At 38.5% G+C, this 23,417-nt stretch overlaps 1 protein-coding gene across 1 annotated transcript in view; it reads right to left on the reverse strand.

Annotated features, from left to right (window-relative positions):
- Positions 1–23,417, reverse strand: part of SLC2A13 (solute carrier family 2 member 13) — a 348,011-nt gene that overhangs the window by 107,498 nt on the left and 217,096 nt on the right. Inside the window, exon 5 of the mRNA XM_045776522.2 lies at positions 1,768–1,931. Coding sequence (XP_045632478.1) covers positions 1,768–1,931 — 164 coding nt within the window. The remainder of the gene's footprint in view (positions 1–1,767; positions 1,932–23,417) is intronic.

A 23,417-nucleotide genomic window follows, 5' to 3' on the forward strand; every position in this document is an offset into this window, starting at 1 on the left:
CTTTATAACCCTATGAAGTAGGGACTAGAATGAATGGGTTTTTTTTACTAATGAGAAAATGGAAACTTGCCTAAAGTCACAGAATTCAAACCCAAGCAGTATGGCTCTAGATCTACCATGCCTTCCAAACCTTCAGAACTGCTGAGAAAGAGTCTCTGGGATACAATGAATAAAGGCACTAGACTACCAGGAAAAAAATGCTTTCTTCGAAAGCCAAATCCCAAATTTAAGAAGACCCGATATTCTATAATAGACCTCTTACGGTAGCAATATACAGAGGCCCTGTTCAAAAGGAAGGTTAGGCATCCATTTAAAAAGGTTTAAAGCAGCTCTAACCTCTTCTTAGGGTTGACCTGAACCGCAGGAATCAGCAAACCCAGATTCTAGCCAACTACAGGAATTCATCTTTGGTACCTCACTACCTGATGGTCCTCTAACCTTTTGTTGAGAGTTCATCATCTTACTAAGGCAACCCAAGTCACTGCTGGATAGCTCTGAGTATTAAGAATTAATTCCCACATTAAATAAAAATTATGCCCTCATAACATCTACCATCTGCTAGATTAAGGTATCTACTGGGTAACCCTTTAGTCTTTTTTTCCAGACTAAACCTTCTGGTTTCTTCAGCAAGTTTATGAATGAATGGTTTTTAGCCTCCTTGTCCTTCACCTTTCCTCACTTACCCTCCTGCTTCCCTGCGTACCTTGGCTGTTGCAAGTACCTGTGCCTCTTAATCAGACAATCTTTGCTCGCCTCCCCTCAGTTCACCTTACAAGGTGCAAGTCCTCCACTGCTTAGGCAAGAACAGAGCGTGGAAGCATTCCACTCTTCCTTCTGGAGGGAGGGATGGGAGAGACTGTGTGTTCCAAATAACTGAGTTTGGAACTCAGAATGTATTTTCTCATTAAAATCTGGGACAAGTGCCTGAAGGAGCGCTATTAGACCAGTATTTTAAGGTATAATTTGGTTAAAATAGAATTTAGTTCATGCCAGCCTGGAAACTTCACAGTTTAATAGAAAAATGTATTCTTACTCTAATTAAACTTATAAAGGAGCTATTAGAGGACAGCTAATTGATAATTAGAAATCTGTATATATGAAAAAGATAAGAAAATTACATGATGCAACATGTGAAGACAGTGGCAAAGGTGGGTCTCATTCTGTCAGGTGAAACAGAGAAATAGATAATGAAACGTCAGAATTTAAAGACAAAAGATACTTGAAAGTGAGAAAAGTTTTGTCTTATTTAGCTGTTATAGAAAACACACTAACCACCCGGAATTTACCTTAGAATTTGAGCCTGGTTCAGACACAAGAAAAGTCTGTTCACTGCTTTGTGAAGAAATTATATAGTTCTCATATTCTACTGTTGAAAGAGCTTTGGAAAAAAATGCTCCAAATTTACCTCCATATTGTATCAAACTTAAAAATAAAACATGTTAAAAAGTGAGTTTATGAATATCAAAATTTTCAAAGAAGAACAAAAACCAATTATTCTTTTCACTTTTGTACCTTTGAGCAGAATTCAAAAAGAACAGCAGCAGAATGTTACCCTCAGTAGATTCAAACTGTTCTTACAACTCCAGTTTCTAGTCACATTCTAGTTACATAACATTCAGTTCTTTTTAAAAAAACTTTTTGTCTAAAGAACTCTATTATTTGGCTAAGGGAACAATATCATAAGTGGTACTGGTATTGTATTTGGGAAGGTGAACTTGTCATCATTAGAGTAAAGTTTATAATTGACTTCTTCATCCAGTCACCTACCTGCTAAGCTCCCAAAGGTAAGCTTCCTGCGGCCCACTTTCTCGACAAGCCAGACTCCCACGAGCGTGAAAATGAAATTCGTGAAGGCTGTCACGGAAGCCAGCCATATCGCAAGTCTATCATCTTCAACACCAGACATCTGCAGAATGGTAGCACTATAGTACCTGTGGGCAAAGAATAAAACAACTGTTGCTGATAGTTACTCAAAGAAACAGAATTGTTCGTGTAGCAAAATACAGTAAACCTAAAAAGACCACAAGCAGCTACAGCAACAGCATCAAGTTAGCATGGGAATTCATGCCAAGTGTTCAAAGGATCACAATACAGAGACTCCGCTCAGATACATTTATTTTGAACTTTGTATCATCAAGAAAAGATACTCGAGCAAGTGCATAGAGAGTTGAAGGCTTTAAAAGTGAAAGGTACTCCACCACTAGGGACAACCGGATGTTTCACTAAGACTACTATACTAATCAAGGATAAGCTCCGAGTCCACGCAATGAATCAGAAGTCATCATACATTGTAAATTTATGTACTTAAAAGAATAAACAGCCTTGTTGCACATAAGAAGGAAAGTGTGATATAACGGCAGAAATCGGGTAGAGGGAATCTCTTTGAAGAGGAGTTGGAATGTCTATTTATTTGGCATTTTGTAAGGAGAGGAGAAACTGACCTGCTGTACATGAGAATGGTTTTGTGTTTTCTAGAAAAGTATAATCTTTGGAGAGGTAAGTCTCTAGCACAGTCTACATGATTAGGCTCCACAGACTCATTTTTGTTCTAAATGAATTCACTGGAGACTAGCTCTAGAAAACCCTAATGCCAATTTGTGGATGCGCAGTAGGAGAGACCCCTGATACATTTAAAGAAGACAGGTTTCTTACAGGACATTTCTTTTCTGATGATAATATCAGCAGCTAAATCAGAAGATTACTTTAAAGCTGTCCTTAAAACAAAGGAAGCAAAATACCCCTGGTGAATCACCTATGAAATGTGACAAAATTCAAATCCTGAAGACACATTCTGAACCATGGCTTTGCCTAGCTTCTGAGCCATTCTAAAACATGTTAGCTTATCCAAATCTGCTGCTGGGCATCCAAGCAATGTTCAATCAAGCTGGATCTTTCTACAGTTACAATCTACGGTTTCCAAATATTTATCAACATTTTCATAGTATTTCAAAATAAAATGTTTTAAATACATTTATGTTTCAATGATTCATCAATGCCCTCTATTTACTAATTTGATGATGATCTTCTTACATAAAGTATTAACACCAAAGCACTCATTCATCTTAATAAAAAGTGTTTTCCTTTTTAAAAGTAGTAAACCAAACTTATAAATTATTATGCAACAGGAAGGATATGTTTTACTGATCACACTAAAAATTATGCCAACCATTTTAAGATTCTGAATTCTGACAGCAGTTGTAAAAAAGAGAAATTCCCAGTGGAATGACTCCCATCATCATGAAAATTGTGAACATTCTGCAGTCACACTGTAAAGTGATAATAAAAGTTATGAAAATAATTCATTCCATCTGAACAGTGTTTACAGTTTCCAAGTTCTACCATATACATTTTCAGTTTCATAAAGACTTGTGCAGCAAGGTCAGACCTACATGTAACCACTGAGAAATAAACATCAGTAACAAATTTAAAAAGGCAGAAAATAGAAGCGCTGAGAGAAAAATTCAAGTATTTAAAGTCAAAGGAATCTGATACTTGCCATGCTATTCGATTACATTTCAGTCTTCTCAATATTTTCATAATATTTACATAAATAAATAAATAAATATGGATCCATCACACAAAATTATACATTTTTTTTGAAGACTGAGAGAGAGAGCGAGCATGTGAGTGGGGAGAGGAGCAGAGGGGGAAGGAGAGGGACAAGCAGACTCTCTGCTGAGCAGGGAGCCCGATGCAGGGCTCGATCCCAGGACCCTGAGATTATGACCTGAGCCAAAGGCAGATGCTTAACTGACTGAGCCCCTCAGGCGCCCCAACACTCAAAATAATTCTTGCAAATAGACCCATGAAAAAAATCTAAACAAGACAGAGAAACTATTATCATTTTGATACAATAAAATCATGAAATTCCAAGTGTTAAATTAAGGGATAAAAAAGGGGAAATTGTATCAAAGTAAGCTGGTCAGTGTCAAAATTTTACTTAAAATGAATATGTTCCCTAAGTATTAAAAAAAATTTTTTTATAGTACTTAAGTTTTATTGGCAGAATATAACAAAAGACTGGCCTGGGAATCAGAAATCTGCTTCTAATGATGATCTCTGTGGTAGACTGGCCAGGTCAGAAAACATAATCATTTGTTCAGTTCATATTTATTTACTGAGTACCTACTGTGTAAGCTATGTGAGTTACTAAGATCCCACAAATATATTATTAGACCTATTTGCTATCTTCAAGAAACTCACAGAATGAAACAGAATGAAATGGAAATAATTTTAAAATCACAAAGTATACAAGTCATAATGTGGCATAAAGGATAGACCAAACAATTTTATTTGATGTGGTATGTTGTTTGATTTTCCAGGGAGTTTAATGTTTCATTTGAGTCTCAAAGAACTCATAGGGGATTGCCCTCAGGTGTGAAGATCTGGGAGGACACTGGTGGTAGAGAAAATGAAATGTAAGAAGAAAAAAGTGCAAAACACTAAGCCAGACTCACAGAATGTTAAGTGCTTTACCTTGGTTCACACAAGGTTCATAAGACAGAGAGAAGTATGACATAGGCTGCAGCAAAAGCTTCTGTTGTTGAGGGACCTTAACTGCCAAGCTGTATGTGTGGGCTTTTTTCTCTAGACAATGGAAAATCATAAAATGGACTTTAAAGAGAAATAACATAGGGGCGCCTGGGTGGCTCAGTAGTTAAGCATCTGCCTTTGGCTCAGGGCGTGATCCCAGAATGCTGGGATCGAGCCCACATCTGGCTCCCTGCTCAGCGGGAAGCCTGCTTCTTCCTCTCCTACTCCCCCTGCTTGTGCTCCCCATCTCGCTGCCTCACTCTCTGTCAAACAAATAAATTCTTAAAAAAAAAAATAAAGAGAAATAACATAATTAAATCTGTTCCTTGAAAAGCTCACTCCAATAATAGCTAAGTTAGGCAGCCTGGAGGCTGACTGAAACAAAGGCATATTGTTTGGAAGTGTACTTCAGGTCATTACACTGGCAACAGGCACCTGTACATTTTCTGCATTAACGGGAAGCAATGAGGGCAGGGTGCTGAAATTCACTGACAGCCTTTTATCTTCTTGCCAGCAAGCACTGCAACTTCAACATACACCAACTCTTTTCCTGGATGGAGTACCTCAAGTTTGATCTTCACTTTCCTTTCTTGGAACATTGGTAAATGTATTCGTTCTTATTGTCGCCATAACAAATGACCACAGGGCTAGTGACTTAAATCAACAAAACACACTAACAGCTCTGTAGGTCAGAAATCTAACATGAATTGCACTGGGTGTCAAAAATCAAAGGTGTCAGGAGGGCATTCCTTTCTAGAAGCTCAAGGGAAAACAGGTTTCTTTGTCTTTCCCAGGCTTTAGAAGTCTCCACGTTCCCAGGCTCGAAGTGGGGGGGGGGGGGGTTCCTCAACCTCAAAGCCAGGGAAAGTGGTCAAGTGTCCGTCATGTCACATCCCTCTTCTTCTATATTTAAGGACCTCTGTGAAGACACCAGGGCAACTCAGATAATCCAGGATAATCTTCCCATTTTAAAGTAAAATGATTAACAGATTTAATTCAATCTGCAATCTAATTTCCCTTTGCCATGTAATGTAACATATTCATAGGCTGTGGGGATTAGGATATGTACATCTTTGGTGTGTGGGAGGGGAGGGCATTATTCTGCGTATCACACACAATAAAAATGTTAATAAGCAGTAAAATAACCAAAAGGCCATCAATTAGAAGGAAAAGACAAGGACATTCAATTAAAGGGCAATCGGTTCCAGAAAAATTCCTGCAATAACTGTATTCCCTCTCATAGGGCAGGGGATGACATATCTAGGACAGAATAATTCACGAACCTAGTTTTTTAGTCAGGTCATGGTGAAAAGATACATTGAATTTACATTTTAAAATGTGTGAATTCCAATGTTTCTGTAAATGGTGCTATCGGCCAACCATTTATGGAACGGACTACCACTGTATTTACACAACGTTCTCTAAGCCTTTATGTAGTAGTTCGAATGTTCGAGGGACTCGGTGTTTGTTTAAAAGTTGCACGAAGCATCAGAGTCTTGTTCATAAAAGAACAATATGAACAACCGAAAACGGCTTTCTTTCCTTTTAGACTAAAGTAGGGATGCCTTCTCTTTTCAAAATCATTTTATAGTACCTATCAGACAAACTATCATCTTTTTCAAAGACTCCCTGGGTCCTTGGTCATCTCACACATGTCAGCTCATCCCCAGAGGGAAGCTGAAAGGCCTGAGGGCAGTGTGTTCTCACAGAAGACCAGCTTCCCCACTCTGTCGACATCTAAGCACAGAAACGGCTGGACTGGATGTGCACTGCTACCTCAGAGATTATTCGAGACCCAGCTTCTAGTCCTGGATTTTAAATCTGAATAAAACAAAATAGCTCTAGAGAACATCTAGGCTTTGATAATGGCAATCTATTCTAATGAGGACTTTAAATTAGCAATAAAAAAATAAACGTGCACTTTACATGCTTAGCAAAAGACATATATTATTTTCCTTTATTCTATATTTGAACAAAGCATTTCCTAGGTATTTCTGAAAAAGGTATTTTTCCAAATCCTTGAAGCCATACCTGTCTGTTTCACTATTGCCAGGTGAACAGATTGAACTTAACGTAAAAAGTAAGTACTCAATAGTTGTTGAGTTTATTGAAATTGTCTACCACCAACTTTCAAAAAGGAATTAAGAATATTTATAATATAAAACACATGACAGAATCCCTAAAACAAAAAGACTGGTAAGAGAGTAGAAGATGAAGATGATTATATAAAAACTGTGACCACATAGTAATGACAAGCTAGCCTCAAGATGCCCTGCAGCCAAAGCAGAAGAGTAAGTAATAGTTTTAACCCTCTGACAAAACAAAATATATCAGTTCGTAATAAAGACAAACTTTTTCTGGTATAAAACCATAAAGACTTCAACTTCCCGAATAAAACAGATATGGAATATATTCTTTCCAGCGTGTCTTAGCAGTGCTGCACGTAGCTTCCAAATTTGGGTGTCTATGAACCTTGTCTTACTCAACAAACTTGTGGGTTGTTCCGTATTATAAAAATATTTATTTGTATCACATGGCAAAGTACACGGACTATAGAATTTAAAATGCTGTTCTAATAAAAGATGTTCTTTTAACTGAAAAAATTTTATTTTTCCTACTGGGATGGTGTTTATACAGTGAAAACCATGGATAACTATGGAAAACACATTGCTAGCTTTAAGAAAAAAATGTTTCACCTAAATACAAATATCTTAAAAACTTTAAAAAATGATGAGGATCTTCAAACCTATCTTATGTACTTTGTACAGTAAAAAATTAGCTTTCTATTTGATTAGGTGTAAGTCATAAAGCAAAAAATAGAAGTTAGAAGAGTAGAAATTAGGATTTCATGTATATCATGCATGTATTTTGAGCTAACACATTAACTATACCATACTATGCTTAAATCAAATAATAATCCAAAAATCATAATGATCCTCAGAAAGTGTAGTTATTAATCACATTTAATATTTTACAAAGTATTTTTCATAATTTAAATTATGTCATGGGTGTTTGGAGAAGAACAAAGTAAAAATGTGTCGAAGGAAGTTAAAAGGGATTCTACAGACCCTCGGTGTTCCCACTGTGACCTACTCTCCGTCTCAGAGACCACCAATTCCTTCACCCCAGCTTCAAACCGCTGGAAACCTCAGGAGAGATGTCCTCATGTCTCATCCACCCAACTCAGGCAGATCAATGACCTTGCTCTAAGTAAGATATATGATAGAATAATGATAGAAACTCTCCAATCTGACTTGTAATTCACCAATTTGCCAGATTAACCTATTCTTTCTATGAAACATATGCCAACAGGAAAATGAACATGTGGGACTTCGTGCAGGCATGCGTCTCCATCTGTTGAACTGTATGTAAATCAAATCAGGTGTGTTTTTCCCCAATCCTGTTTATGCCTAGCATAATTATGTAATCAAATAATACAAAAAGCAATGGATCATAAGATGCTTTAAAAAAAGTATTAAAAACAAAACTGTATACTTTGTAAAGAGTGAATAAAGGTGAGTTAAAAAAAAACAATTGTGTGGGCAACACAACTGTAAACAGTTGGGGATAAAATGTAAAAGTGTAGAAGATTTTGCTCTTTGGTTTCTTCTCAAGTATCTTTCAGTTCTTGTTCTATTTGAAAGGACCTACAGCTGGATTCCATAGGTAACAATATTAAGTGTGATTTATGCAAGAGAAACGATCTGAAGTTCAAGCAGTGGCTATAAGTAAATATTGTACAACTAAAATAAAATGTTGAAGGAGGTATATATGCATCATTTCCCCACAGCCGTCTTTCTCAGGTAACTTGTTTAAGCGCCGGCCCTCACCCTGTTAGACGCCAGAGCTTTCACCTGGCTCCGTCATGTCTCACACACCAGCTTATTCCAGCAACAAGCAAGAGTCCAAGAGTTTCAGGTCACCCGTTTCCACCTGGTCATTTACTTCGACACTAACCTGTACATTCACTGATCTGACTCAATCTTCCTCCCGTCCCTGCCCTCCCATGCTCTCCCTGTGCCCTACAAACTAAGTCTGGACATGAGGGCACCACCTTCTTACACCCTGGATGACGAGTCCAGGCTGTTCTTCTCTTACATCCTACATACATGAGGGGGCCTGAGGAGCTGCAGAGGATGATGGGAGCAAAGGGGTGAGCTAGACTATCCCCTAACCTTCCTTCTTTAACGCCGCCCACTTAATGGTCACTCCTCATTCCATGGTGACTTCTGCAGCTGCCTGACAGCTTTCTTCTCCACTTCTACCTCTGTGTCATGATTCCTGGTGAGAGGAGCCTCAGTGGACCACCCGGACATCACCCGAGTTTCCTAACTGCTCCACTTCTGAAATCCTTTAAGTATCCTAGTTTCTCACCAGCACAGCCCACCCTCACAGCTCACTTGACTTCTGCTTTCCTGGAGATGCTGAGCCACACACACTTTCCTCTGTTTAGCTATCCGTCATCACCCATTTCTGCTCCTTTCCCATAATTGTACTTACTGTCTCCATCTATTTAGATTTCCCGAACCAGTGCTTCTCAGGTACATATGTGCTACAGAATCACCTGGAAGGCCTGTCAAAACAGAGCGCTGGACCCCACCATGAGTTTCTGATCCAGTAGGTCTAGGACCAAGAATCTGCATTTCCACCAAGTTTCCAAGTAATGCTGACACTGCCTTGAAGATATAGTTCCCCAAACCATTATTACAATCACGTTCTTTTCACCACTCTCCAATTCCCTGGTCTGTTCCCCCTTGATCATATCTGTGCCATAAACACCAACTGTGCTTACTTATACCCAGTTATTCTACTCCGCATTTATTCCTAGCAGCTGAAAGGCTCTAGACGAACATGCAAACTGAACTCAGTTTGTGAACCTGGGAGTTCCCTAGGATGCACCCACTACAGCTCTGCAAAGGATGACTTCATGGCACCTCCTTTCTTCTTTTTTTTTTTTTTAAGATTTTATTTATTTATTTGGGAGGGAGGGAGACAGAGGCGGGAGGGGGAGGGGAAGAGGAGAGAGCCCGCTGCAGGGCTCCATGCCAGGATGCTGGGACCATGACCTGGGCCGAACGAAGTCAGACGCTTAACCAACTGAGCCACCCAGGTGCCCCAACCTCCTTTCCTTCTAGTGTCCCAATCTACCCAGCCTCAGGTGAAATCTTGCCTGATATTCACCGAGGAAGTGTGAGCAACCAGCTACTTCTTTCACCACCATCAAATCTACCAACCTACCTGATCAATTTTACATTAATCCATGAAAACGTGATTAGCACTCAAACATTTCTAGATTCCTCTTCGACATTTCTGCTGAAATTTTCAATCTTTTGCTTTTCCTTAGCGATTTGTCAGCACTTCTCTTACACACCACTCCTCTTTCTGATATTAGACTTACTTCAATATATATTTCCTCTATTAGACCATAAACTCCCCAAAAAACAGTCTGCATGTGATTTACTTTTGAAACTGACAAAGCTATCTTACAATAATTTCTTTAGACACTCAGAAAATGCTTACTTAAATGAATGAATGGACGCAGGGGCCTTCTATTGTCTTTTTTTTTTTTTTTTTGCCTTATTCGTATTGAGATATAATTCATATACCAAAAAACACAACTTTAAAAAGCATATAATGCAGTGGTTTTTAGTATATCGACAACTAAATTTTAATCTCTTAATTTTAATAAATGTTCATAATAAGGTATTTAAAAAAATCCAGAGGGTTTAAAGAAATAAAGTTCTTGGGGGTAAGGTAAGACCGAAGGGTAGAAGGGTGTGCCTTGAAGGGTTTAGCTTTAACATATTCCTCATGCTTTCTGGATTTAGCTACAATCCTTTCTGCTTTACAGGCCAGTCCTGAGTTCCCAGGTACTCTCATGGCTGGGGAAGAGAACATTAAAAATTGACTGTATATGACCTGTAAGCTTTTTCAAACAATGATACAAACTAGTCTTTTTTCCCCCATCATTTCTTATCTCTCTAGTTCCAAATTGTGTTCATCTAACACCTCATTAAAGCAACACAAGGAGAAAAGGAAATAGACTATTTAAATTTCTCTCAGGAGGCTTAAGAGCCTGAGTGTGAAAAAAGGGCAGGTCATAGCATTTACTTTATGAAAAACACTATCAAAAAGAAATAAAACAGGGCTTTACCTTTTTTTTTTTTAAAGATTTTATTTATTTATTCGACAGAGATAGAGACAGCCAGCGAGAGAGGGAACACAAGCAGGGGGAGTGGGAGAGGAAGAAGTAGGCTCATAGCGGAGGAGCCTGATGTGGGGCTCTATCTCATAACGCCGAGATCACGCCCTGAGCCGAAGGCAGACGCTTAACTGCTGTGCCACCCAGGTGCCCCCAAGCAGTGCTTTACCTTAAGCTGCAATGGAGTCCAAAGTTTGTAAGCAAAAGTTTGCAAAAACTTGTAATCTATATAAAAGCAACATTTTAAAGCATGGTCACACAAAACTGGGATTATGCAAAAATATGTAGTTTTATGCACATTATTTATGATTCTGAATCTCTGTGGAATCAGACTGGGAAAATAGATCAAGGGCATACAAGATGAAGTGAAAAAGCAAAATGCAAAATTATTTAGAGGGTAGAAACTCAGCTATTAAAATTAATCACAGAAAAATAAGAGAAATGAATACATCAAAATGTAAAGACATACTATATCTAGGTGGTGAGATTTCAGGTGCCTGTTCTTCTTTATATGTTTCCAATTTTCTATAATAAGCAGATGTTATTTTTTTTAAAGATTTTATTTATTTATTTGAGAGAGACAGAATGAGGGAGAGAGCTCGAGCATGAGAGGGGGCGGGTAAGAGGGAGACGCAGACTCCCTGCTGAGCAGGGAGCCCGATGCAGGACTCGACCCTGGGACTCCAGGATCATGACCTGAGCCGAAGGTAGTCACTTAACCAACTGAGCCACCCGGGCAACCAAGCACATGTTATTTAAAGGTTTTGTTTAAGGTGTTAAATTTTGGTATATTGAACATGTCATACATTGTATTCAGGCACAATAAGCCTCCAACTCTATGAACTAAATCCAGTATTATTTTAAGTAAAACAAACATGAAAGAATAATCATGAACAACTAATCTATGTGTTTGTCTTCAGAGAAAGATGCTTTTTTTTTCTTTGCCAAACTTAATATTTTCTTAAATGAAATTATCCATATTTTTTACCTCTGGGTGCCCAAAACAGTACAAATAATGCACCACTAATAAGTACCTAGCTTACTCTCTCAATTAAAAAAATACTTAAACATGGTAACAGTAATAGATGTTTTAATGGAAAGTAAGTATCTAATGGTCTCAATTGTATGCAGTTAAAATACATTTATTCGGGGCTTCTTATATGCCAGATACACTAAAAGATAAAAATACCAGTGGTGTCTGGGACTGTCTGGGAGGGCAGCGTCTCTACTTCCACGGACGGGAACCACCATCCCCATAAAACTTAATACCTCGATGGACCAAGTTAGTAGAGAGTAGTAACAGTAAAGTGCTAATGGAGCATAAAGGTAGTGATTAACTCCACTTAACAGTCTAAATAATTAATCAGTGATTCCAATTAACCATATTACTACTTCTCATATTCCAGGATTGAAAAAATACAAAGGGGCAAGGACTTTAGGATGCTGGTCACCACAGGGGTTAGTCAGGGAGAGCATTCAAAACCAGCTCACGGATCAGGCACAAAAAGAACTGGAAAGGACTCGAGGGACTGTCAGCCATAACGAGGATGACAACTACCTGTTCGGTTCACTGACTAGAAAAACCTGCAACGGCAGAGATGGATGTTATGGCCAGGAAGGAAATTCTAGATGTTGATTTCATAGGAGTGACTGCATTCAGGTCAGCCTTTGACGCAGGGGATCCCTGATCAGTGGAGAAGGAGCGCCATCCAGCGGCGCACGTGAGGACAAAGACGCGAGTGGGCACTAGACACACGGGAGAGACAGGATGCTTGTAAAGGTCAACAGAATCGCTCAGGTCTCAGACACTGAGAACAACACACTGACCGATGGTTGACGTTCTTCCGACTCTACGGGATGATTTCATCTCCTGAAGTAACAAGAATAAGCCGGGAAGTAGCAGGCAATACTCTGAGAAAGGTGTCAAAGTAATCCTTGATTGCATCATCCAACAGAGAAGAACTATAGAGGTGATTCCTATCTCCCTCTCTCCCCTGCTGGACGATGGATGAAGCAGTTGTATGGCACGACTTAACTGGTGGAGATATCAAGACCAATACCCAGGAGTTCAGACGATTACAACAACCTTTCTGTGAAATGGTAGATAAATATGAATGGGTATTGTATTACCACCAAAGCACCCAGAGAGAAATTCTTGAGCTTCCCGAAGGCAACTGATTGCTTTCTATTTTAGGGACACTCAATCATGTGATAAGACGTGGCTGCCTCTTTTTTTTATCGGCTGCTAAAACATTAAGAGCAACAGGATTCTCAAATTTTAGTGTGACTAAGAATCATCAGGAGATGGTAACAAATGCAAGATTCCCACTGGTCCACGCTCTCGGGTCATCCCGGCCTACTCGGCTCCATCCAGCCACCCCCAGCCAGGATTCTGAGTCATTTCAAGAGATACTGATGGGGGGGGGGTGTTCCCAGACCACTCTGAAGGTCACAAGACAGGCTTTGTGGCCTAGTTCATACAGACACTACTATACAGCAAGGCCCTTGTGTGTGAATCATCTTATCTTTTCCTATTCCGTGCTTTTGCCTAAATCACTAACTTTAAAGCTTACTGTATCTATTGCTTCTCTCTCTGTTTAATGAAGCCCTCAAACTGTTTCTGCAGGAAGGAAGGACTGAAGTGAATACAGTCTTTCAAAGTAGTGTGAATAAATCTTATTTTTCCTTTTCCAAATATCAGGGAAAGAAAGCTAATCAATTTTTTAACAGCTGAGGAACTAGTTGAGCTGTAACAGCCCTGAGCAGAAAAGACTGCAAAGAGAGGCCTGCCCCGCGAATGTATTATTAAACAGTAAGTGAGGCTCTGCCTCGATACAGGCACAGTGGCAGGACCAAGTCCTCTGAGGTTCAAATGGAAACCCCTGAAACTGCACTGGGTCCCAGTGCACGTATGCAGCACCAGGACACACCTGCTCCGCTTTCAGTGTAACTGCCGGACCTTTCACACATGACAAAGAAAGATTCTGCCTATGTATACACACGAAATAGGACCTGCAGAAGGAAAGCAATTATAATGAATCAGCATACATTTACTGAGGGAACACTACATGAGAGACATTCACGTTAATTCTCAGATACTCCAGAGAAGCACTGAGTCATCTTGCTAATTCTGAAAAACCAGAATTAGGAAAGTATTTTCAGTTAAACATTTTTGTTTGAATTGACTGCCCTGTCTTAATTCTCTACTTTCCTTTACGTGTGTCGTATTATATTCCTAAAATGCCCCTTTCGCTTCTTGCTTCTTATGATGAAAACCTAAGGCTGCTTTATAAGAAAATACAGGATGGAAAAACAACAAGAGTGATGGCTAACATTTATTGAACATTTTCTGAGTCTGTGAAACTCAATTTGAAAGTGGGAATTGATGGCAGAACTCTCATCTGATAAAAGAGCAACAGCAGAAATACCATCTATACAATAATTACTCTACGCTAAGCAGGGTCCAGATACGCTTTGTTCGTGTTAATCATCACAAACACCTTATGAAAATGCAAACCCGATAAAAGTCAGTGTTAAGCATTTTCAGAGTGTAATTAACTCAACATAAAAGCTCTACATTCCATTCTCACACATACTCAGGATCCGAAATAAGCCATTAGGGAAATTCTTACTCCGTGTTTTCACTCTGTGTACAGGGCAACACATAAACCCTTACTCACATTTACCACACTACATTTTTTTTTCTCTGCATAAAAGTATTTTCATTGTCTATAAGCAAAAGCCTTTTGTTTAGTGTAGCACTTTTGCTGCTAAATAAGTTGTTAGTAATAGTGAAATTCACAAAAAATAAAAATCAAAAACTGCAGTTAGTTAAAAAGAAACCTCCAGAGACGGGCTGACGGAAAGGCACCCCGCCTGTTGCAAGAGCTATCTTGGAAGTGTGCTGTTTCTTAAAGGGGATATACAGCACGCGCCTGTCTCAAAGCCAACTCAGCTCTCCACTGAGAGCTCTAGAATGGATTAAAATAAATTTAAAGAGCAGACTCACAGGGGAATATAAATAACAAAAAGAGCACCTTTAGAAATTGATGGTTTGCGACCTCCTCTGGGCTTCCTGGGTGTATCTGAAACTGGTCCCCATTTGTGGAGGGCCGGAGAGTCAAAAGAGGCAGATCATTCCGGATTGGTAAATGGCAGTTTTAATGAACAGGGGAACTTAAGAGGCCTGTCTTGGGTGGCTGCGAGATGACTAGTTTTCCACACCTGCCTACTAGAATCTTAAAATTTTATACAGAGGTCTTAACTGGGTTCAGTCGTGGACCCAGTCCAAACAGCTTCAACGCCACTTTTTTTATCTCAAGGGTGTATCCTTGGGGTAGCTTCTGGGAGTGGTGAGGGCAAATGGAACGCACATTCCAAGCCCTGGGGAGGAGGTGGGTCCACACTGGCTATCTCATCTTGATCACCTCCTCCATCACAAGAAGGGGTGGGGTGGGGTTCTGGTCTGGCGTACCCCACCCCTCGTCCATCTCCTGCCTGACAGTGCTGCCTCCCTCAGGCTACACGTACAATATGCATGAGCTGGTCGAATTCCTAAAACTGTTGGATTTTAAGCGAAATCTTTTCTTTTCAAGGAAGACACAGAAGTATAGAAGAAGACACACAGGTTCAGAGAGGAAAGAGCACAAATTTGGAGCCAGGAAATAGTTCTTGTTCTTTTTCCTGAGGCCCTTTTTCTGTGCTCCTTCCCCTTACCAATTAAATAAGGCAGAAGTTGGCAAAGCGTGGTGTGAACAAATCAGTGATCAACAACTCTATTCCTTCTAATTCCAGGAACTTCCCCAAATTAGTTTTTTTTTGTTTTGGGGGGTTTTTTGGTACTTTTTGTACTCTGTGCCCCACTCTCAGTCTTGGGATGGAATGCTTAGAAACTCTTTTGGCCTGATCTGGGGGGGGGGTCCCCAATGATGAACTGATTGGATTGATGTAGCCGAAACCCCTGGTGGGAAGTGGCAATGCCATCCAGCCAGGCTGCCTCAAAGGCCCAAGTTCCGCTGCTTGTCTTGTTCATGGGAGAAAATGCTGACATATTTAACTATTCCAGGTTTTTTTTAACTTAAAACATACAACTTACTAAGGTACTTACAATTCAGGAAAACATGCAAAACTTAATGCCTCTGAATATTCAACCTTTACCAGACAGCACAGAATTGCTGTGAATTAGCACTGAACTAACTTGGGGATCATTCTTCGCTCATACTTAGCATATGTTTACAGAACTCCTCAGCACAGAAGTTAGTCACCATAGAGAACCTTTTGAAAATACAGTATTTTTCTTCTATTAAGAATTCCTAGAATCAAAATTTTATGAAACTAATACATGATGGGATTTAACTTTACATCCTGACTCATACGGCCATGATCTGCTTATGTCTGAAAAAAAAAAATTTAAATTATTTAGGATTTCAAATAGACATAAATACTGACCTATTTTTTTCTAAATAAAGTGTTTTTTCAAAAACACAAATAGGGATTAATTAAAATGAAAACTCTCCCTACATTGAACAATATAACCTAGCCATGTTACCGTGGTTTTAGAAATATTTACAAACATAAACCAGAGGAAGGGAATGTTCTTATTTTTCCTAAAAGCAAACCAGACGCCAGCTCATGTTATACCTACCACTTCATTCTAAAGTATGTTAGGCCTAGTCTATCTCTCTGCAGATCATTTATGTATCACTGATTCAAAACCCACATTTGAATTATCAGTTTCATATTTGTTGCTAAATTTTTCACTATGTATTTCTAAATAATTACTTTATTCTCTCAGGATGTGATCTAGTTCTCTCAGCATTTAATGTATTTGCAGATTCTGGTGTTTTTACATTAAATGGAAAATTGTAAGGTACATTAATACAAGTAAGTAGTGTCTTACGCTCTAACAAGTTACTCTATATTTTTTAATTATCAGAGTGTGAATGTATATAGGGTTCTCATACACTACTACACATCTGAAGTGAGTTCAGACAGAGTTTATACTTTAGTGGTGAATGAGCTTTTACTTTGTCGAAAGCCTCATTTGTTCTTATTCAACACTTTACAAAAATCCCACATGATTATTTCAGCTAAGAAATAAATATCATACTTCATATAGTTATCAGCTTCCACTTCTCATTGGTCTCTGGCCAGTATTTTGTATTTCCACATAGTCACCTTAACTTTAAATTGCTCCAGGTGAGTAGGAACTCACTAATCTGAAAAATAACCCCAGTCACTAATATTAAGTAATCACTCTTTTAGTCCTCAGCAGGCAAGTATTAAGTAGTGTATAAAATCTGGAGTTCTATGTAATAAAAAAGCAGATTATTCAACGTACAGGAAAAAGGTGGCCATCCGCATACCTTTAAAAAACAGAGATGTAACTAAAGATTCATGTAGTAGAAAGTTCACTAGAGCGTCATCACTATTATACAATTTATATTATTTATAAAACTGAAAACAAATAAAACACACTGTGGCTAGCAGAGTAATGGCTTCCCCAGATGCCCACGTCCTAGTCCCTGACACTGTGAATATGTTATTTTACACGGCAAAGGAAAGTCAAGGTTGCAGAGAGAGTTAAGGTTGACTGAGACAGGGAGATGAGTGTGGATTATTCGGGTGGGCCCAACATACTCAAAAGAGTCTTACAAAACGGAGATGGGAGTCAGAGGGAGATGTGACTATGAAGGAGGTCAGCGACGTGATGTGAGGACTCAGCTCACCATCGCTGACTTGGAAGATGTATTTGGGGGAGGGGGCATGAGCCAAGGAATGCCTTTAGAAGCCAGAACTGGCAAGGCAATAAACTCTCCCTTAGAGACTACAGACTGGAATGCAGTCTTGCTGACATCTTGATTTTAGCCCAATGACACACCTGTCGGATTTCTGACATACAGGATTGTAAGATTAAAAAAAAAAAGTTGTGTGTGTGTGTGTTTAAGCTACAAATTTAGGATATTTGCAGCAGCAACAGAAGACTAATACATACATTGATAGCCTACACTGTGGTTCTGGTTAAACAAATTATAGCCTGGCCATATAAAGAATTCCACAAAGCTATTAAAAACATGTTTTAAAATAATAACATGGAAAATACTAACATTTTACTATTAAGTAAAAAACTTGTAAATGGGTATACACTACATGGTTTTAATTTCTGTAAATCAAAGTATTAATACATGAAAAGTAAAATACATGAAAAGTGAAATGTCATCTCCGGAAGGTGGGATTATGAATAGTTTTGTTTCTTTATACTTTTTTTGTATGTTATAGAATAGAAATAGAATAGAAAACAATAGAAAAACACTGGGCACCTAAATTACTAGGAGTCTCTTCAACTTGCAAAGGTACCTGCCTTAGATCTAATTCTGAAGATGCATTTAAGATGCTGCTTCTTCGGGAAACCTTTACCAGTCATTCCCAGGCCCCTCAGTCATTGCACCCAGACTGCTGAGCTCCCACCTGTGCTCTGGGACTACCATTCCCAGAGCGCCTCTGCACGGACCCCTCCACTGAACTCTCACTGAACTTGAGGAAGGCCACTCTATTCTGCTCATCGCTACATACTTCTAATTCATACATCTCAGTTCACAAGTAAAATCATGAATAGTTTTGGCCTAAGAAGATGGGAGGTTTATAACTTATTTTCAGAAAGCATATGAACACCTCTGTATTACTCAAACCTACTTACTGCTTCTTCAGTTAATGAATTACAGGAACAATGAAAGTATGTGGCTTGCTTCATGAGTTCTATAGTGAGGATTAAGACAAGAACTTGGAAATAATGGACGTCATTTTCTACAGGCCTATTTCACTGCCAACTATCTTTAAGGGAAGCAGTGTTATAGCAAGTCTACATATTAGAAACCTGGAGGCTCAAAGAGGTTAAGAACTTGCCTGACGTTAGTGGTAGGTATGGGCTCAGATAAGGGCTCATTCCCTAAATCACACTGCTGAATGAATATATATGGGCTTAACATTTATCTACAGACTTTCTAGATATTCAACTGAGAACATCTCTCTCCTTTACTGTGAAATTACCATTTTTATAAGTGGTCTCATCAACATCATTAGCTATCTATGGCTCTTTCTTGTTTTGTTTTGTTTTAAATAAGTTTGTAGATACCATAGGAGGAAAATAATCTTATCTTCGGAAATATGTTTATCTCAATAATGAATATGGCTTTGTTAGATTATTCAAGCCCGTTAATTCAGACATTAATTCTACTCTCCTGTGGAGAAGAGGATACCCATTAGGTAAATTCTGTCCTCAAAAGCTGGCACATCACCAAAGACCATGCACTCTGTTGTGGTTTACATTTCCACTTGTACTCCACAGAGTATACAATTTATACTGTAAGTAATAAAAAGAGCCTGAACTGACAGAAAGCCATGGTTGCCCTTCTGTAATTAATAAGGCTGTCTCTTACCACTGTCTATTTCATAAATCCGCATGTTTTGCAGCAGGTTGGCAAGGCCACCATTATTCATCCTTTCGCTTGTTTGAGTCACAGGACGGATACGCTGGCTCATGCATGCCTTTACTTCTTCCCGAGGAGACCTATGGAACAGCTGGGTTCCGCCACATGACCTCTGTTGCGTCCTAGTATAACAGATTTCACTGGATGAGCTCTGAACTGCCTATGACTTTATCATTCTCACCTGATCTGTAGAACTGTCGAAACTTAAACTTCCGTAAAGATAGCTATTACTATTATTGTTTCTTACTATTGCTATCCTAATTTTAATTTTCATTGCTTTCTTGTTTTTTACTGATAAACTGGGTGCATTAAACAATAAACCTATTTCTCATGAATCTGCCTTTCATCTCTACCACAGAAAACAGCAATTAATAAATATAAATAGCAGTCTGGCCAATTAATACAGACCTAATTTTCTTTTAAAACAAAGAAGTCATTTGTTCCAAACTAGTGACAGAAAAGCTCTCTGCAGTGGAGGGGATAAAAATTTCTCTCCAAAATGAGGCTACAGTTATAAGAAGAAAAGGAGAGAGGTAAAATCATCCAAAGTCATACAGCAACAGTGTCACTTTAGCAAAGAAAAAGGAATGCAAACCCTGACATTTACACTCATAATTTAACAAACCTTAAAATCAAAATATAAAATCAAAAATTTTAATTAAGATTCTAATTGTGATACTACAATCTGATTCAAGTTACTCTAAATTCAATTAAGATATGTCCATATTATTGAGATGAAAACCATAATATAGCCTTTGCATGTCTTCTACTGAGAAAGACAGTCCACAAATATTATATGAAAGAAACCAATCACGGATATCAAGAATGAGAATGTAAAACCATATTCACTCATTTAAATTAGGTTGGCCAGTTTTCTACAAAAATGTTTAGTGCAATTTGAAGTAGAGAGCTTTTTTCCAATAATTTATCCATGTCTATTTTACAGAAAATAAAACATTAATTTGACATTTTTCCACTCTTTCCTAAGAAAAAGAAAATTTGGGGTTGATTTAAAAGTAAGAAGTCAAGGGCGCTTGGGAAGCTTAGTCAGTTGAGTGGCTCACTCTTGATTTTGGCTCAGGTCATGATCTCAGGGTTGTGGGACTCAGTCTCACATCGGGCACTACACGGAGCTTGAAGTCTGCTTAAGATTCTCTCTTTGCCCCCTGCTAGCCCCCCGCCCGCCCCCCAGCCTCTGCCAATGCTCTCTCTCAAAAAAACAAAAAAATAAAATAAGTCCATTTCAATTAGAAAAACTGAACTTTTGTGCAGTAAACTAATATGCACTTTTCTTGGGGTGGGGAGTATTTGTGGAAAGAATCCTAGACTTGGTTTTAAAGTCTTCATTTTCAAGTTATTTATTAACTAAGTTGAAAGGAAATATATTTTCTGTAATTTATTTAAGCCCACAAAATCATATCTTCAGATTTTGTTAATAACTTAAGTTTCAATTTTTTTTGTATTTTTTTAAAGATCGATGGGTTTTTTTGCTTTTGTTTTTTAAGATTTTATTTATTTATTTGACAAACAGAGACTGAGCACAAGTAGGGGGAGCAGCAGGCAGAGGGAGAGGGAGAAGCAGGCTCCCCACCAAGCAGGGAGCCTGATGCGATGCGGGGCTGGATCCCAGGAATCACGACCTGAGCCAAAGGCAGACGCTTAAGAACTAAGCCACCCAGGCGCCCCTTAAAGTTTCAATTTTTAAACTCACAATCAACATGGGATCGAAAAAGTAAATCCATTCCTTTTGTTAAACAAATTAATTTTTACAACAAATTAATGTGTTAGTAGGGAGTAATAAATATTGAAAAAAAAACCCCAATGAAACGTACAGTATTTCAAAAAGTAATCTATTTTTAAAAGTTTTAGTATGTTTGGTAGGCAGTTAGTACATTAAATATTTAGTACATTTCAATAAATGTTTTCACAAACATTTAGTAAACACAGTCACACCAGCATTCTGCTAGCTATAGTCCTAGGTCTTTGCACACAGCAGCGGCTCTGTTAACCAAACTGAAGATGAAGGACTCTGAAAGCCATGAAGTAAGTGCCTTCAGTTGTCATCGGTAAGAAATATGGCCATCGGAGCTTCGGAGTTAATTTTTATTTTGCTTTACTTTGTTTAATTCCAATTCACCAAATACTCTTTATCGCCATGTTGACTCTGACTAGCAGAACATTCACAAACACGATGAATAAAAGTAGATCACGGCAGTAATATTTTTGGTTGCATTTTTTTTTCCGATCCATAATCAATATTCAGACAAGTAAGCTACTAAATCTTTAAAGAAAAGATTTACCTGATATAAGAAAAGAATGTCAAGAAAGGATAAAATTAACCTTCAAGTCTACAAAAATAATTTGTCCTAATGAAATGATTTAGCTTGGATACTGAAGTGGATAAACCCAGACCATATTTGAGACAGATTAAAAATTCTAACACTTAAGTGATTAATAGGGAAAATTATTTTTTCAGGCTACCCCAAAATGTATACCTTTTAAAGTAAGGGCAAACAACGAAAACAGACATTAACAATCATTACGTCCAAGGTGAATCTAAAGGGCTAGCGGAGCTCACGGGAGAATGCTGGCCTTGGGTGGAAATAAAAAGTATGAATAAAGCAGATGTGGAGGTTAGGGAACAATGCAACAAAGATAAGGAGAGGGAAGCAAAAGGGAGAGAGGAAAAGAGAGAAAAGAAACTGAGATGAAACCAGAGTACTAACAAGAACTGTCCTAACTACCACCACAAGGAAAGCTGAGGAGCAGAACAGATTATGCCAGAGCTTACGTAACCTAGGAGGGGTGCCGGGTGGCTGAGTCAAGTAAGCATCCGATTCTTGATCTCACTCAGGTCCTGATCACAGGGTCTTGAGATCAAGCCCTGTATCCGGCTCTGCACCTAGCAAGGAGTTTGCTTCTGATTCTCTCTCTTCCTTCCCCTCTGCCCTACATCTACTTGTGCCCACTCATGCCCTGTTTCTCTCCTTCAAAATAAATTTAAAAAATCTTAAAAAAAAGAAACGAAGTACTCTAGGACGTACCTAAATCCTGCAGGAGGGAGAAGCAACTACAACCAGCAGCACCAGAGCCCTAAGTAAAAGGCAATAAGTCTACCACTCCGGGATGTACGTCAGGATGTGAATGAAATGGAGAAGTTAGTTTTCAAAGAAAACTATAATTTCTAGAAGGAAGAAACAATGCTCAATGGGGTTTAAGTACATTCCAAGTTTTCTCAGAAATCAAGATATCAGGTTAACTGGAATTAAAATTAAAACTTAAAAAAAAAAGACTTCAAGTATTTTACAGTATATCCTGGTAAAACATCTTCCCCTTCATATTTATTACAATTTTTCACATAATCAAAGCTTATAAAGTTATATATACTTCTACTGAAAAACAAATTATTTTGCCAATAGTGAGCTAAAAATATTTACAGTTTTCATAGTTACAGAAATCAAGTTAGATGCATGGGGAAAAAATGCCCTTTTCTCATTGACTGGAATTTCAACTTGGGAGATGGTGGAGGGAAATGTAATGATATGTCCTCACTTTTCTAATTTTTACTACAAAGCTGGAGGTGTAGGAAAAAAACAAACAAAAACAGAACCCCTCACCCCTACCCCATTGAAGCGAGTCAGACAAGTTGTAACCCTTAGTTCAATGCTTATTTTCCTGAGGGCAAGCAACTGATCTTAATAGTTATTTCCTCATCAGTATTCCTCTGAATTAAGAAACCTCTGGAGTAAGAGGCAGATTATGCTTTTTGGTCAGTCTTTCTGAGACTCAATTTTTCCATCCATTGCAAAAGAGAATGCTGACAGCTGATATGCATACAACTACTAGCAGATGTTAGAACAGACCAAACACTCTGGAAGAACACAGTTGCGCTGCTGCCAGCCAGCACAGCCTGTAAGGTAAACCCAAGTAAAGCTTCCAATTTCACAATCTCACCACCTTTGCTTAACAGCTGCTGTAACAATTCCCAGCTGCCTGATGCAAGCAGAGAGGACTAGAGATGTAGCAATTACATCGCTGTATGTAGTAGGGTGGAGATGTTTTAATGTTTCTACAAGGAACTGCAGCTGGACTACAAGCTTTAATTCAAGTCAGGCAGCCCTTGTCCAACAGAACTTTGTGGGATGACAAAAGTATTTTGTATCTGCTCTGTCCGATATGAGAGCTGAAAGGTAGCA

This window comes from Ursus americanus, chromosome 25, assembly GCF_024610735.1.
Source record: "Ursus americanus isolate L20-20 chromosome 25, mUrsAme1.1.p, whole genome shotgun sequence".
Classification (NCBI taxonomy): Eukaryota; Metazoa; Chordata; class Mammalia; order Carnivora; family Ursidae; genus Ursus; species Ursus americanus.